Raw genomic sequence first — 17,579 nt, forward strand, 5'->3', positions numbered from 1 at the left:
TGACTTTGAAAGCATGATGGCCAGTTGACCAATGTCCCTGGGTCCAGTCAAATCAGTCACGGAATCCCATCCTTGTTGCCAGAAATGTTGTGGAAACATGCTTCCAACTCTTATTGTAAGGCAATAACTCAGAGAGTATTATAGAATAAGAAACAGGGTTTACTCTTGCAAAGAAAGTCAGACAATCATAACACTGCCTAAAGAGGAACACTTTGTCTCAGTATTTATATCCTAATCTAACCAGGATCTCATCCAATCATAATGCACACTCAACATATGTCTCATTTTAGGGTGCCTGTCTATTTCCCCTCAGACTACAGTTCATTTGGTTTTCTAAGCATTTAATGCAAAGCATCTTCCTAGAAGTTAGAGTGTGTGGCCTCTACATAGTCATGTGGATTACTTGTAGATTATTGTGACTTTTTTATCAGCAAATTGGACTATCATGGCACCCATTCACTGCAGAGGATCCATTAGTGAGCAACTGATAATGTTAAATTTCTCCAAATCTCTTCTGATGAAGAAACAAACTAATCTACATCTTGGATGGCCTGAGGGTGAGTACATTTTCAGTCAATTTTCATTTTTGGGTGAACTATTTCTTTAATGGCATGTTTTCTGTGGTGATGAAAAATAATTTATGTTTCATTAAAACATTTATTGCACATTTATTGTTTTTTTTGTTTTTTTTTCATTGAAACATTTTCAAAAAGTATACCCACAAACAATATCACAAACATATGTGTAAATCACATGCTATAAATCTTGTATCTGTAAAGAAACTGCAAGAAGAGCTAAAGTGCAAAACGTTTTTGGCAGATAAATCACGACTAGTAATTTTAAAGGCATGATCAATACTTAAGAAGCATGAGAGGGCATATGAAAATACACTACCTCTTAAAATACCTCCTAATCATATAATCAATCATTTTCTGTTGCTTTTCAATAAATCTGACCGCATATTATATTTTACATAACATTGGTAAAATCCTTCAATATCACATCTTCAGTATATCTTGGACTGATTTCTCAATTGTTTATATCCTCATGGTTCAGAATCTTCTTCCAAAGCATTTTGGTGGTCCAGAAAAACAACTGAGAGCTTTGTTGTGATGTTTCTGAAAATGAGATCTAAAAATTTTCTCTGTATGATGCTAGAATTGCACACTGAAAGTTCATCTCATCACTCTGGTGGAGATTCTGTGGTTCAGAGAAATAAAGGATTACAGTTAAACATTGATGTGTGTGAATATACATTTACTGGGGAAAAGTTCTTTGATTTGTGTACATGTACATGACTTACAGTTATATCATCCAAGTAGTAGCAGTGGCGCAGGTTGAGGTGGCCAATGAAGTTGCGGCTGTAGTACTGTGGATCACCGTGGGGCGTTTGCACACACACTGGACACACCTAGAGGGCGCCAGAGGGCACACAAAAAATCTTGAGTGTTTCTCTGTTTCTGATACTGTAGCAGTCAGCAATACTGAGTCATTCAAAACTGAAGAGTGTAATTTGGGGATGTTAAAATATGTGAGCCTGGAGCACAAAACCAGTCATAAGTAGCACGGGTATATTTGTAGCAATAGGCAACAATACATTGTTTTGGTCAAAATTAACCATTCTTCTTTTATGCCAAAAATCATTAAGTAAAGATCATGTTCCATGAAGATATTTTGTAAATTTCCTACCGTAAATATATCAAAACTTAATTTTTGATTAGTAATATGCACTGCTAAAAACTTCATTTGGACAACTTTAAAGGCAATTTTCTCAATATTTAGATTTTTGCAACATTGGCTCGAACAATAGTGTGATTTTGTGATGGGACAATCTGTTTTTTTCAACCAATAATAGATGTGTTTTGTAATCAAGTTTCAAAATTGTCAAAACAGTTTGAAATTTGGTTTGTTGACACCACAGGTAAGAATTACTCACTTAATTGTTAAATATAACTGAAAGAAACTAATCAGTGTTCCAAATGAAGGTATTGTAAGTTTAATTCAACACATGATTGGATATTTGAACCACATGATCTATACACATGAATGGTGACTGACCACACGTGTGCTGTCATTGGCATGATGTTCATTGCAGTGATCAAGTAGATCGAGTTCATCCAGTCCATTATCCTGGCAGTACGGACATGTGAAAGTCCTCACAGTAACACTGAAAAGAAAAACTCAGGAAAATAAGTATATGTCAAATACTGTATTTTACTGTATTAGTGTTCTTAACAAAATGCTTAAAGGGAACCCTGGGTATTAAGATTTATATGGCTTAATTATAAACTAAATTATGTCTCTTACTGAAATATGTAGTAGATAATTCATGAAAGATTTATGTTATTTTAAAGTTCTAAAGTGGAGAGAACAAAGACGCAGGTCTTTAGGAAGTTTTATTTGTCCACAGGCATCTTCCAATTGTTTTCTGCTCTTCATACCGCTAGGAAAGCAGTGAAGACTTGCATCGCTTCTCTTGTTGCCCTTCGACTGAAAATTACAACCAAAAGCCACACAATGTGACATCGTATCAATATTTTCCAAGTTGTGTTGCGGTAAATAGCAACAGGTAGCACCAGCTCACTAAGCGCAACCATTTCATGCCATCAAAATAATGGTGACCGCCCCGATAGTCCAAAATATGTATAAAATGTCGATTTTTTAAGTAGTGTCAATCTTTTATGGGTTTTCTACTACATATTTCAGTAAGAGACATCATTTGTGTTATATTAAGCCATACAAGTCTCCTAAAAATAAAGCTTTTAAAATGGGAAATCATTTTTAGAATTATTTTAGGTTCCCCAAATAATCTAAAGAACGCTTTATCGCTATAAAACCCTTTTGTGCAATGGTTAAAGGTTAATGGTTCTTTACAGAACCACAGATGCCAAGAAAAAGTACCTTTATTCTTAATAATGATCTGATTGATTATCTTTCCAAATGATACGCCAAAATAGATAAATATTTATTGATTTTCAGATTGTGTAAATGGTGCATTATGTCATGGGAATGTACACTATATTTTGGGCAAAAAGTTTAAAAAGTGTTGTAAGCACCAGTTTAGCAAGAGATGTAGTAAAATCCTTTCATTTTCACTTTATGCACAACTACGGGGTTTTCCAAGCCGTTTTCCAGGTACAGTCATCTAGAGCACAGGTTTCCAGGGGAACTCAATAGGATTAAAAAAAAATTGGAGATAAACAGTATAAGGAATGTAGAAATAAATACATAATAAAAATAAGATTAAAATAAATAAATAATAAATAAAATGTATATGAAAATAAATAAATTCATTAAAATAAATAAATAATACAAATTATTAAAAAAACTAAACAAAAAACAAGCATATAAGTATTTGGATTGGATCATTGTGTACCTTAAGGTTAGCATTTGTTGAATTACTGAAATGACCAAACATGTTAATTAGAAGTTAATTAGAAAACTTCCGCATGGTTTTGGCAATACAGTGTGTTTCTGAACAGAAGTGAATAAAAAGATGTCCTCACCCCTGAGGTTGTGGATTCATCTCCATTAGAGAGATCTCTGTTTGCCATGGCCTGTGAATGAAACAAAATATGAGTTATCTTAACCATAGTGTCAATTACATAATTATCCTCTTGATGGGACTTACCATTCATCCAGGGCAGACAGCAAATTTTCCTGGGGCGTGACGTGGTTTACCGGCAGTGGAGCTGGGGCAGGTGGCGGGGCGGGTTGGATAAGACCAATCGGTGCAGCATTAATGGGTGCAGGTTGTGGAGCAGCAATTAAATTCGCAAGTGGAGCTCTGTTCCGAGGCAAAGGAACGGGCCGATTTTGCGGGGCGAGTGGTGGGGCAGCTTGAGCAGCAATGCCTGCTTGTTGTGGCATTGAATTTTGAAGTTGGCCGAGGAGACTGTTTGTTTAAAAGAAATGATAAATGCTTTAGAGTTTGACGGAAAATGCACTAAATAATGAAATTTGCCTGAGACTTACTTCTGTATGTTTGCGCCAACAGGTCTTCTTGAACTGAATGTTTGAACACCCCCTGGCAGCATTTGCTGCATATGGCTCCTTCTACCAGGAGGCTGAAACAAAAATATTCGTAAGCGTGCAGTTCTTGATGACCTCCACTCACAGACAGACACACATTACCAGGGTATGTATGTACTTACCACCAATGAGGTTCTGCAGTATGGACAATGAGGCCTAAATCGAAAAGACTGATTGAGGCATCGCTGGCAAATTCTGGAAGTACAGACAGGGACAAAGGGTGTCTTGGTGAGACAATAAAATAATCAACTACCATCGACAAGACGATAACAGATTGGTTTGCAATGTTGGTTAGCCTATTATGTGATGGAATTTCCCTTCAGAAATACTTTCACTTTACGCTGCCAGTAAATGCTCAGGTTATTTATCAGAAATGACATGTGCTTGTGGATAAGGAGAGATTGCAAATGCACAGTACATTTCAAAAAACTCATTAATATAGCAAATAACATAAATTTCCACAATAAAAGCTGTTTGCAACTACCAAAGCACTTTTTGGAGAAAATTTGATTTATTAAATGAGTTTGATTTACAATGGTGTATCAAATATATTTTACAAATATACATTTTTTTACACAAGGCATCACTGAATAAAACTGTAAACTTCACATTAGCAAATGTTACATTATGTTAACAAACCTACAAGTTTGATCCACAAGTTTGTATGTTTGTAAACTGCGAAGTTATCAAAATCCCCATCTATGTCAAATATAAGCAACACTTACACTTTTCCACAGCATGCAGACGGTTGAGAAGGATTCTGAATGTTTTCCCTGCATACAGGACACTCTTCTTCTGAAGCCGACATGTCTATATCGTCTGCTCTGTCTGCTGGCACTCTAGTCTCTGCTGATCAGCTGATATCTTTATTTTTTTAGGTTGCACCGCTTAGTAAATACAGCCCAACTTCCTTATGACCATAAAGAGGGAGTGTATTCTTTTTGCTTCCAGCTTCAGTTACTTTCCTTTTATGATTACAAATATAGAACCAGCTTAACCTGAAAGGTATTAATTTAGTAAACAAATCTTAAGTGATGGGACTCAGTGACTGTGACAGAAATGATTAGGTGTGTCTTATATAGTACTTCAAGCTTTTTAGGCAACTCAAAATCTACCTGCTTTAGAAACAGACTGCGACAATTGATTCGGAGAAGTGAGCTTTGCTAGACTATATTAATATACTTACATTTTTCTACTGGCTTTTTTAATTGTACAAATTAACAGAGTTTTATCCAATGTGATATCAATCAATTCATTTGACACGTAATCACAGTTCTGGTTAATACTGACAGAGCTGTAACTTTTGGTTTCACTTATCTCTACTTTTTAACTCTTTAACACTAATTTTGTGTTGATTCAGCACTCTATATGTGACCCTGGACCACGAAACCAGTCATAAGTATCAGGGGTATATTTGTAGCAAGCCAACAGCGTTGGGAGTAACGCATTACAAAAGTAATAATATTACAGTAGTATACTTTTGCTGTAACGCAGTAATATAACGCATTACTAATCAAATTTGGTTAATAATATTACTCGTTACAATCTGGGTAACGCAAGTTACAACAACATATTTTAACTCAAAATTAAGTAGTGAATTTACCAACACACAGCACCAGAGAAAAAAAATCCACGTGTAAAATATTCATTTCATGTTGCTGTTCTATCGCGCCAGCGCCTCACGGACACACATACAGTATTGCAAACTTTGCAGCCGATTTTTATAAGTACAAAGCCTGGTTTACTAATAAATCATAGTTTAGCATTCAAATACATAGCAAATATGGACACATTTAATTGGATTCATGCCGAATGAGAGAGGTAGGCTGCGTGAGAACAACGCGTTTGCTTTCAGTTTCCCTTTCAATTAGCCTAATTCATTTTGGCTTGTTTAGCAACTTTGCTCCGAAAACCGTTCAAAATAGTCTGTTTATTGTTTGTACATTATAACATTTCGCTTTATTTATAAATGTAATAATTTTGTGCTTATCTGTGTTTAACCTAAACTACAAGTACGTTAATGTAGACTTATATGGTAGCCTATCTAAATATGATTTTATAATTTTATGCTATATAGCTCTACCTCATTACCCTCCACTGGATGTTTAATGAGCAGCAATAAACTACATTTTGGTATTTTATAATGCGTGGTCATACTTCTGTGGATATTTTGGTGAAAGTAACTCAAAAGTAACTTAAAAGTAGTGTAAGGCATTACAATTCAGAGACAGTAATATTGTAATGTAACTAATTACTTTGAAAAGACAGTAACTAGTAATATGTATTACATTTTGGAAGTAACTTGCCCAACACTGATAGCCAACAATACACTGTATGGGTCAAAATCATCAATTTATCTTTTATGCCAAAAGAAAAAAAAAAAAAAAAAACAACATTGGGATATTAAGTAAAGATCATGTTCCATGAAGATATTTAGTAAATTTCCTGATGTAAATATTTCAAAACTTATTTTTTAGTAATATGCATTGCTATGAACTTCATCTGGACAACTTTAAAGTCGATTTCCTCAATATTTTGATTTTTTCATCTAGTTTATGTTATCAGATTCCAAAAATCAAGTACTAATCAGTGTTGGGGGTACTGATTACAAATAACACAAGTTACGTAATATTATTATTTTTCCAAGTAACTTGTAAAGTAACACATTACTTTTTAATTGACAAGAAAATATCTAAGTTTCTTTTTTCAAATAAGTAGTGCCAATTACTCCCCCCCCCCAATTTATTGATTAAAAGCTCTCCTTTCCCCATGTTGAGAAATCGGGAGTAAGATGTTAGTTCAAGAATAAATGTGAACATGCATTAATTCATCTCACTCACAAAAAACATTCTGTATTCCTCAAAATGAATAAAAACAGTGTCAGAATATGATGCAAACTTGCAGTAATTAAATATGTTAAATAATACAAATATCCTTAATGCATTTAATACCATTTTATTAACCGATGTCTTTGCTGCCGACCTTTAATGATCCAATTCAACCATACTAATAAGCAAAAATGACTCAAGATAATCTAACATTTGTTTTTCTTTTTTTATATTGCTGAAGAGTTGACATTTTTTCTTCTGCGGTCTACTGCACAGCCGTGAATTCACTTTTACATTTGCCAAAAATAGAACTTTTATATTAAAAACAAACAAGCAAGATTTAAAAAGTAATGCAAAAGTAATGTAACGCATTTCCATAAAAAGTAAGTAACGTAATTAGTTACTTTTTTAGGGAGTAACTCAATATTGTAATGCATTACTTTTAAAAGTAACTTTCCCCAACACTGCTTGTAATTAGATTAAATGAATTCATGAATTCACAGACTTTTTGCTTATCTGATCCTCTTTCACCTAATATATAAAGTTTAAAAGTTTGAGCTTGCCTAATATATGTATGTGTACTCAGTGTAATTATTATGTATATATATATATATATATATGTATATATGAAGAGTTCAGATGAAAAACCAGCTAAAAGCCGTCTCAGTCAAAAATGAGATAATGATATCGAGTGAATGCTCTCGACACAGTATATGTTCATCAAATACTTTTTCTTCAAACTCGCTAAATTCCAGCCTCAGCCCAATCAGAAGTATCGGTACTTACATAGAAACCTATACATCTGAGCCTGATAAAAATGCATTTTTTAAAGAAAGACGTCAGATGGATTTAGCCTGTTTTTGCATCTGAACTCTTCATATATATATATATGTTTGTATACACATATATGCATATATATATATACAAACACATTCACGTATATATGTAAGAAATATTTACAAGTATATGTATTTATTAAAGTTTTATATAAAAAAATATTTATCTTAAATATATACATTAATTTGCGTGTATTTATATATACATAATAATTACACACAGCTCACACACATATATTAGGCAAACTCAAACATTTATTTTGTATGCGATTAATCGCGATTAATCGTTTGACAGCCCTAATTTAAATCAATGTGATAAATGAGTTAGGTTAAAAGTAATCTAAAGGTCGTCCGACTATATTATCTAAAATGTGTAATGTAATGGATTACGTTGCTACAATTTTGTCATGTAATTTGTTATCAGTAACGGACTAACGTTACAGTTTGTACGTGTCAGTATGCCTTTGTCTATCTTTAGTACCGAAAGTAAAGAGGTTAACGTCAGGGCTTTTATTATGGCAGACGCAGAGCTTTTATGTCATTGCGGAAGTCAAATCACCTGACCGCCGCTAAGCTTCTTGGGCAAAATCGATCAGCAGGCAGCAGTAGATTTCAACATGTCTGCCGTCGGCTGTCAGTAAAGGAGGTGTTTGTTTTCAACTCAACAGCAGATCCGTGAGCTCGGTGAAGAACAGACGAGGTCCGCGCTCATGGCTCAGTGCGTGCAGTCAGTGCAGGAGTTCATCCAGGACTCGTTCGTGCCGATGGTGGCCGTCCTGTGCAGCGAGGATGCGGAGAGAGTGACCCGCAAAAACAACCTGAGTTTCCCCGAGCTGCTGCGGCCTTTCTGCCGCCTGACGTCCGAGGGTAAGAGGCCAGCTGATCGGACAACCGCAGATCACTAATCACAACTGATGACTACTAGATAATACGCTTGTTGAACATCTCCCTGACACATACACGCAGGCTGTGTCTCAAAACCTAGTGAGCTGTCTGCCTAGACGTTGCCTAAAACTGTCTTGCTGCCCTTAAAACGTTCAAATGCGAAAATACAGTCTGGATAAGCAGTTCAGTATAGGTTTTGAGATGAATGCCCAAAAATGCTTTCTAGCAAGACAGCTTTGTAGGACTTACGACACAGTGAAAATGATGTCTAGGTAGGCATCTCAGTAGGTTTTCAGACACACGCCCAAAAATGCTGTTTAGACAGGCAGCTCACTAGATTTTGTTAAACGCCCAAAAGTGCTGTCTAAATAGACAGTTTACTAAGTTTAAAGAGACATGACCAAAAATTCCATTTTGTTTGACAGCTAAACTGGGTTTTGAGAGAAACACCCCAAAATGATTCCTAGGTAGGTAGCTAACTAGCTTTTGAGAAACACTACCCAAAAATGCTGTTTTTATAAAGAGCGAACTGGACTGCACCCTAAAATGCTGTTTAAATAGGCAGCTCACTAAGTTTAAAGAGACATGCTCAAAAATGCTAGTCTAGGTCGCAGCTCATTAGATTTTAGGGCCGATTCTTTGTCCAGTGAGGCCCCTCAGCAGACGTCTTTGTAGGCCCCTCAGTCACTGCCGGTTGTAGTGGCAGACCTATTTTCAAGTGACAAGGTCATGTTTATTAGTTTAAGTATAGTTTTCTGGGCCCTGTCTTGCACTGCATCCTGAGGGGCCCAGGGGCCCTAGTGGTCAGAACAAGTTCTATGCGCAAAGAAACCTGGTGCCCTAGTGGTTCTCATGCCATCTGCGTCAAGTGGCCCATGGTTCTAGTGATCAGCAAATGCTGTGTGCGTTAAGAAACATGAGGCCTTTTGCGCAGAGGGGCTCGGACTCTAGTCTTGTGTTTTATGCACTAGGGGTGCTTCCTCAGTACGTTTTGGAGCTACAAAGCTTTGGAGACCCTTTATAGTATAAGGCCCGCTGGTCCATTCCATAATCCAGCTCTGATCCTCAGGGAAATGGTAGGAAGGGTTTCAACCTGGATTCATCTGAATTTGATCTCTGTTTGTGAAATCTGATCTGATTTCCGCTCACCTGACCATTTAGTGACCAGAGCGTCAGACAGACACAGCACAGATCAGATGCCTGTATTTGTGAGGGTTAGATTACCACAGGACTGGATGTACTAGAGGTGTGTGTTGGGCCTGTGCTGTTAATCACCAGCCTATATCTAGTAAAGGATATGGGATAATCCTAAAGAGGCTGGCAGTCAGATCACCTGACTCAACTTATGAAGACTGCCGTTGTTTACAGTGACAGTCAGTGAATGGCCAAGATACACTATCAATCAAAAGTTTGGGGTTTTATTAAGTTTTTAAAATTATATTTAATTTTTAATTTAATTTTAATAATATCTTAGAACCATCTTATGCTAATCAGGGCTGCATTTATTTGATCAAAAATGCGGTAAAATGGTAATATTGTGAATTTAAAATAACTCTTTTCTATTTTAATGTATTTGAAGTGTAATTTATTCTTGTGATGCAAAGCTGAATTTTTAACATCAGTCTTCAGTGTCACATGATCCTTCAGAAACCATTAGAATATGCTCATTTGGCACCCAAGATACATTTCTTATTATTATCAACGTTATCAAGTTATCAATGTTATCAAGAGAAAATGATAGTTGAATTTATAAAGATGACCCTGTTCAAAAGTTTACACACACTTGATTCTTAATACTGTGTTGTTACCTAAATGACCCGCAGCTGTTTATTTTTTTTTTTTTTTTTTTATTTTTTTTGTTTAATGATAGTTGTTCATGAGTCCCTTGTTTGTCCTGAACAGTTAAACTGCCTGCTGTTCTTCAGAAAAATCCTCCAGGTCCCACAAATTCTTTGTTTTTTCAGCATTTTTGTGTATTTGAACCCTTTCCAACAATGACTGTATGATTTTGAGATCCATCTTTTCACACTTGAGGACAACTGAGGGACTCATAGGCAACTATTACAGAAGGTTAAAACACTCACTGATGCTTCTGAAGGAAAAACAATGCATTGAGAGCCGGGGGTCTGACTTTTGAACAGAATAAAGATGGCTACGGAAGATACTTGCATGTTTCCCAGAAGACAAAATAAGTTTGCTTTACCCTGATTCCAAAAGTTTTCACCTCCCGACTCTTAGTGCATTGTGTTGGACAAATAAGGGACTCATGAACAAGTATCACTTAAACAAAAAAACACAGCTGTGGATCATTCCAGTAACAACACAGTATTAAGAATCAAGTGTTTGTAAACTTTTAAAACATTTTTTAAACATTTTTAAACATAAACTTTTAAACATTTTTTTTTATAAATGTAACTATTGTTTTCTCTTGTGGACTATATGTAAACATCTTTTACGTGAAATATTTTATTCAGGTCAGTACTGAATTAAAAAAACAACATGCATTTTATATGATTCTTCCTATTTTGGTCAAATAGTTAACATTTTGCAGATTCTGCACGGTGTATGTAAACGTTTGACCTCAAATATGTACGTTAGAACTTATTACGTAATAATTTATAAGCTTTTACAACAAAATTGAACAGTAGTGTACATTTAACAACAGATGCCATTTACTTAAAATGTCAGTCACTCTTACAACTGAAAAAAAAAAATCCTGTTAGCCCAGCAATTAGAAACAAAATAGGTTGAAAGAGGCATTTGTGTGTGTGTGTGTGTGTTTTCCTTTTTTCAAATGTTAATGAGTTAGGAGTCAACACATGTAGTTCAATCAGTAGAATGTGATGCTTGCAATGCCAAGGTCATAGGTTCGAATCTCCAGGAAAGCAAGAACTGATCAAATGTGTACCTTGAATGCAGTGTGGCTTAAAGTGTCAAGGCATAAATGTAAATGTGATAAACTATTTTCTTCATAAGAGCATGTGCCATGGAAGGATTTGCTGTGGAAAAGGTTGGTTTCACAAAATTACTAGAACAAAGTGGCATTGTATTAACAAATTATTAACATTTAAAGTGTCCCTATTATGCCATTTTCTTAATATTGTTTCAGGAGTCTCCTACAGTAAGTTTACATGCATGCAAGGTCAAAAAACGCTTTTATTTCTCAAAATATGCATTTAATGTCACCTCATTTTGCAGCGATTCTCAAACGATTCGTTCGAAGCAGTTCAGAGATTCAAGTCTCTCTAAACCCCTCCTTTCCGTGAGGCTACTCTGCTCTGATTGGTTGGGCCCGATCTGTTGTGATTGGTCTACCTTGTACAGTGCGTGTCTGAAATGCCCATTGCCATAGTTACATATTTTGAATGCTCAATAGAAAATATAAACATCTATTATTTGTCATACGTACAGGTTGTGATTCAGTGGATCCAGCTGGTTCAGATAAACTGGGTACTGAGCCATCTTTCAAGAGCAAGCATTCTGTAAATCTCCCCAAAAAGCAGTCGTCAGTTAAATTATGTTTTTGTGGGTGGAGTCAAGTTGTTCGCAGCCGGCCAATGTAGACCACAGGCATGCATTATTAAAAGATGTTACCACGTGGTTTTGTGAATTTGAGTTACTAACTACTCGTTTAGGATGTACAGCTTTATTTATCGTGCCCTTTCGGCTTTACAACTTTGCAGATCGTTTACATACACATACAGCTATATTACACACTGCATAAAAGCCAAAATTGGAAATGGCATAATAGGGGCACTCTAAATAGCTAATCATGTTCCATTTTTACACAGGAACAACTGGAAGGGATATTGTGCACTGTATCCTGCTTCATTTGTTTTCAGTTTTTGTTCCTTTAACTGCTTTAAATCCCTGTTTGAGCTACAACATCACATTCATAGACTGAAATGCAAGAATCGCCCCATTTATCAACAGTATTGATCGTTTTGAATCATGCAATGGTGGGAAAACATAGCACTTATTTTATATGTCACAATAAAAGCAGACTTCTCATATCAGTCATAGACTACACTAATACACTTCTCGTCAGAGAACTCTTTCAGATACTGAGAAAATCCTATTTCTCACATTGCATTTGTTGCAGTGTGTTATGGATTCGTGGAAATGCTGGTAACACAGTTAGGTTGACCCAAATGAACACAGTGCTCTCTTTATGTGTGTGTTTGTCCCTCTGTGATGTGATTGGATTTATTCAGGAATGCCTTGGCAGCAGAGGAGCAAAGTCTCATCTTTATTCTTCATGTCATGCTTATCATGTGAATTGTGGAGTGAAAACACATAGGTGCATTATGGGAAAGAGTTTGCTAGAGGGTGTGAATATTTGAGCAGGGTGTTCCTGTCATGCATATTGCAAGGGGAAGGGTGGGTGAAGAAGGATCAGGTGGGGTCCAGAGGTGGTCAGCTGTCATAAATTAAGTGGAAACCCAGCTATTCCTCAGCTTTGACAGATTTTCAAGTTGGCAGTCGTAATAGATTGTAAAAGAAAGAGAGAATAAAAACTAAATACCTTGTTGGAGGTGTGTCCACAAGAGAATAAATTGCAAATAATTAATTAAAAGTATTTTTATTGTACTGGTCTTAAATATAATAAAAAAAAAGAAAATAATTAATAATCAAAGCATTATATTATATCTCATTTATAAAGTCTCAAGATTAAACATTTTAATGATTTATTAAAAATAAATAAAAACACGACTTCATTTGATGTTCCTAAAAATTAGCAAGCGGCAGAATGGGGGGAAAATTCTGTTCAAAAGTTTGGGGTCAGTAAGATTTTTTTCCAAAGAATTTAGTACTTTTATTTTGCAAGGATGCATTCAATTAATTGACTAAAGATATTTATAATGCTAAATAAAATTTCTAGTTCAAATCAATGCTATTCTTTTGAAGTTTATAATAAAAGGAAATGTAGAGATCCACAAAAAAGTAAGCAGCACAGTTGTTTTCAACATTGATAATTGTAATAATTATAAAAGGTTATAAAAACTGTTTTTCTTGAGAAGCAAATTTCTGAAGGATCATGTGACACTGAAGACCAGAGTGATGATGCTGAAAATTCAGTTTTGCCATCACAGGAATAAATTACATTTTAAAATATATTCAATAAAAACAGAAAACTTTTACTTAAAATTGTAATAATATTTTTTAAACATTACTATTTTTACTGTTTTTTTTTTATCAAATTAATGCAGCCTTGATGAGCACAAGAGACTTCAGTTTCTTTGTGTAAATAAATTATATATATACATTTTTGGATAAAGGACTTCTGGTCACCTAGAAAAAAAGCTTTAGCTACAAGAAGAATAATTAGCAGCACCGTTATGAATTTGACACCAACCAGTTGAACCTGCAAATTTTCTTCTTACTTTTTTTTTTTTTGCCCCTTTTACCGTACTGTAGGTCACTTACGTGACCCCAATAACCAGGTGGTTGTGGTGAAGGGCCTCCGGATCAGTGTGACTGGGATCAACACACGACCTCCACAGACCCCAGAGCTGCAAAGACTCCTCAGCCAAGCGGTTTCTGTCTGCCAGCCTCCTGAAGGGTCGCCCGCCAACGTCATCACGGCTGGAGACTACGACCTCAACATAAGCGGTAAGTGCTTGCAAAGAATTTTCTACTCACTTCAATTTCAAGTGGGGAAGTCCATAGAGGACCTGATTATGTTACTGCCACATTGTTAAAGTAGGAAAGTGAAAATGGTCTGAACTGAACAAAAACAGGAACTAAGAGATTGTTTCCTAATGCAACATAAGTTTACATAGTTCTTGCTACTGTTAGTCAGCATTATCAAGTAGCCTGCATGACATCAGCTGTTTTGTCTGTTAATTTACATGTAGGCTACTAGTGAATTGGGTGGGCGATATATTTCACAATATTCTTAATTTTGGTTTATAGCAATATATATCATAACATGCATTCTTCATAGAAGATGGTTTTATTTTCCAAAATAATTGACCTTTACAAAACGTTATGAATTTGGATTTTAAACTATATAATCACACCCCCCATTATTTAAAATTCCCTATGATTTACTCACATCTCAGGCCATCCTAGCTTTATAATGGCAGTAAATGGGTGATGAGATTTTGAAGCCCAAAAAGTGCATCCATCCTTCATAAAAAGTGCTCCACACCGCTCTGGGGGGTTAATAAAGGCCTTCTGAAGTGTTTTGAAGTGTTATTGTAAGAAAAATATTCCTATTTAAAACGTTATAAACCGTAATCTCTAGCTTCCGTTAACTGTCGTACACTGGTACACGGAAAGTGGCTTTCTAGCGGATGACGGATGATGTATGACGTAGGCGAAGCCTAAGCTCCAGTGAAAATATGCTAGTCTCGTGAGAACCAACTTTTATTTACAGCAAAGGAAACCAGTCTCCTCTTGGCTTTTATCAAAAACCTCTGACATTTTTCTTTACAAATCTTTATTTGTACTTCTAATTTGTGACCAGTGTTTGTACAGTTTATAAAGATTTAAATATGGATATTTTTCTTTCACAAATGCATCGATTAGCTTCAGAAGGCCTTTATTAACCTCCAGAGCCATGTGGAGTACTTTTTATGATGGGTGGATGCACTTTTTTTGGGCTTGAAAATCTCAACAGCCATTCACTGCCATTATAAAGCATGGAAAAGCCAGGACATTTTTAAATATAACTCCAGCTGTATTTGTCTGAAAGAAGAACCTAGTCTTAAGGGTGAGTAAACCATGGGGTGAACTATGCCTTTAATGTCATTATTACCACAGTTAAACAGGTTTATAAATAAATACTGTGGTGTATACCTTTTTTGATGTCAAATACCGTTTTATCTATGTTAAAGCTAATTATAGATTCTGCAGGGGGGTGTGAACATTTTAGAAAAGGAAAATTAAAATTAAAAAAAAAAAATGTTATGTAGCTTCCTCTGGACAGAAAAATGGTTTGATCTCTCTAAAAAAAAAAAAAAAAAAAAAAAAAAAAAAATATATATATAAAAAAATATATAATAAATATATATATATATATATACAGACAGAAAAATGGTTTGATCTCTCTAAAAAAAAAAATATATATATACAGACAGAAAAATGGTTTGATCTCTCTAAAAAAAAAATGTATGTATATATATATATATATGTATGTGTGTGTATAATAATAATTATAGATTCTGCAGGGGGTGTGTAAACATTTTAGAAAAGGAATATGAAAATTAAAATGTTTTTTATGTTCTTCTGGACAGAAAAATGTTATGATTTCTCTGTTAAAAAAGAGAATAATTATAGGTTTTGCGGGGGGTATGTAAACATATTAGAAAATGAATATAAAAATTATGAATACACTCCACATATCAACTTTTTTTTTTTTTTTTTTGGAAAGAGACACGTTTCGTAGTAGTCTCTCATATCAGCACCTGATGAGGGCAGCAGAGCCCTTGGGGGAAAAGCGAAAATCAAATGTTATAATTATCCATGAAATTAAAGGGTTTGGTTTGCATTGCACATTTATGTTTTGTCGTTTCTAAACTATATTTTCTTTCATTTTTCAATTTTTCTTCCCTCATTCTCCAAATACTTCTGTGGAATTCTTGGTAAGAGCTCTGACCCTCATACACATGCTTTTTCCTCTGGTGTGTGTATGCCAGGTCACACACACGTGTGGTTTGCAGTGCTGTTAACCCTTTCAATAGTGGGTGTGAAGTGTTTGGTCCCCTCTCAGATTATAGGCTTCCAGTAGAGCCCATCCCCCACATGATCCCTTGCTACACCCTTCACTTGGGTGGGGCTAACAACAAAACCCTTGAGATGTGGACACTAACACACCAGTCTACACCAGCAGCATCCTCCTTTTAACTGAATGAACGTACTGCACCTGAATATGGGAATCGAGTCGAGATGCAACATAAAGCAGCATTAACATATATGTGAATTTCACAATTTGTTGGTTTGACTAGAAAGCTAGGTCTCATTATCTATGCTTTAAAATAAAATCTGATCCTATCCTACGTAAATACATGATATATATTTTAGAATTTTAGTATTATATATATTTTTATAATTGTTATTTATATTATAAATTAAAATATTAGGATTATTATTATTATTATAGCTTTTTGTTTTTACTTTTTATTTTAGTTTAAGTTTTAGTAACTTTTCAAATTCAGTATTAGTAATTAGTACTTTAATTTAAACGTATTTTATTTAGTAGCCAAGGCAAAATTTCAAATGTTCAGTTTTCAAGTTTAAGTTAATAATTTTTTTTGTAATATTTTTATTTTGTTTACAAAAAATGCTAGATATATTTCCATATACCAAGTATACACAGAGTTTCGAAGTTTCGTCCTCAAGTTTTTTTCTGCGACTAAGCAACTAATACAATTTTGGTCGACCAAGCCTCTTCTCGTAGGGTGCCTTACTTTTAGTTCAGTTTAGTTAACAATATAAACTGTTTTTCTTTTTATATCAGTGCACATCATTCCAAATTTAAAAAAAAAAAAACTTCCTCCAACTCTGAAACGACTTTTCTTGCTGGGTGGGCGGATAAATTAAAGGAGAAGTCCACTTCCAAAACAAAGATTCACATATGATGTACTCACCCCTTGTGATGTTCATGTCTTTCTTTATTCAGTTGTAAAGAAATTGTTTTTTGAGGAAAACATTTCAGGATTTTTTTCCATATGATGGACTGATATGGTGCCCTGATTTTGAACTTCCAAAATGCAGTTTAAATGCGGCTTCAAACAATCCCAAATGCGGTTGTAAACCATCCCAGCCAAGAAAGAAGGGTCTTATCTAGCGTAACAATCAGTTATTTTTATAAAAAATAATACAATTTATATACTTTTTAATGTCAAACGCTCGTCTTGTCTTACTCTGCCTGGACAGTTTTTTTTCCGGTTCATGACAGTTAGGGTATGTCGAAAAACCCATCTCATGTTCTTCCTCAACTTCAAAATCGTCCTATATCGCTGTTTTACCTTTTTTGTTAAAGGTGTTTGAT

At 34.9% G+C, this 17,579-nt stretch overlaps 2 protein-coding genes across 4 annotated transcripts in view; one reads left to right on the forward strand and one right to left on the reverse strand.

Moving 5' to 3' along the window:
- Positions 1-672: 672 nt before the first annotated feature.
- LOC127183435 (E3 ubiquitin-protein ligase hrd-1) lies at positions 673-5,451 on the reverse strand. The gene is made up of 8 exons (XM_051139482.1): positions 4,758-5,451; positions 4,155-4,227; positions 3,976-4,067; positions 3,632-3,895; positions 3,507-3,557; positions 2,059-2,167; positions 1,304-1,411; positions 673-1,200 (listed from the first exon to the last, which is right to left on the reverse strand). Exons 1-8 carry the CDS (start codon positions 4,838-4,840, stop codon positions 1,132-1,134), a joined length of 849 nt encoding a protein of 282 aa, XP_050995439.1. The 5' UTR covers positions 4,841-5,451; the 3' UTR covers positions 673-1,131.
- Positions 5,452-8,256: 2,805 nt separating this feature from the next.
- The window catches only part of trappc8 (trafficking protein particle complex subunit 8), a 65,015-nt gene continuing 55,692 nt past the window's right edge, over positions 8,257-17,579 (forward strand). For 2 of the 3 annotated variants that reach the window (XM_051139455.1, XM_051139456.1), the window contains exons 1-2: positions 8,257-8,563; positions 14,000-14,194. In XM_051139455.1, coding sequence (XP_050995412.1) covers positions 8,407-8,563; positions 14,000-14,194 — 352 coding nt within the window. In that variant the 5' untranslated portion in view covers positions 8,257-8,406. Of the gene's footprint in view, positions 8,564-13,999; positions 14,195-15,764; positions 16,171-17,579 lie in introns of those variants that run through there. The other variant, XM_051139458.1, reaches the window with a different exon arrangement.

The sequence above is a fragment of the Labeo rohita genome, chromosome 20, assembly GCF_022985175.1.
Source record: "Labeo rohita strain BAU-BD-2019 chromosome 20, IGBB_LRoh.1.0, whole genome shotgun sequence".
NCBI classification, from domain to species: domain Eukaryota; kingdom Metazoa; phylum Chordata; class Actinopteri; order Cypriniformes; family Cyprinidae; genus Labeo; species Labeo rohita.

Excerpts from the sequence above, each read along its gene's own strand:
- LOC127183435 (XM_051139482.1), bottom strand. The coding sequence starts at position 4,840 with ATGTCGGCTTCAGAAGAAGAGTGTCCTGTATGCAGGGAAAACATTCAG. Across the intron at positions 4,068-4,154 it reads ACTGCAGAACCTCATTGGTG|CCTCCTGGTAGAAGGAGCCA; the intron begins GTAAGTACATAC and ends TTTTTGTTTCAG. Across the intron at positions 2,168-3,506 it reads ATGAATCCACAACCTCAGGG|TGTTACTGTGAGGACTTTCA; the intron begins GTGAGGACATCT and ends TTTTCTTTTCAG.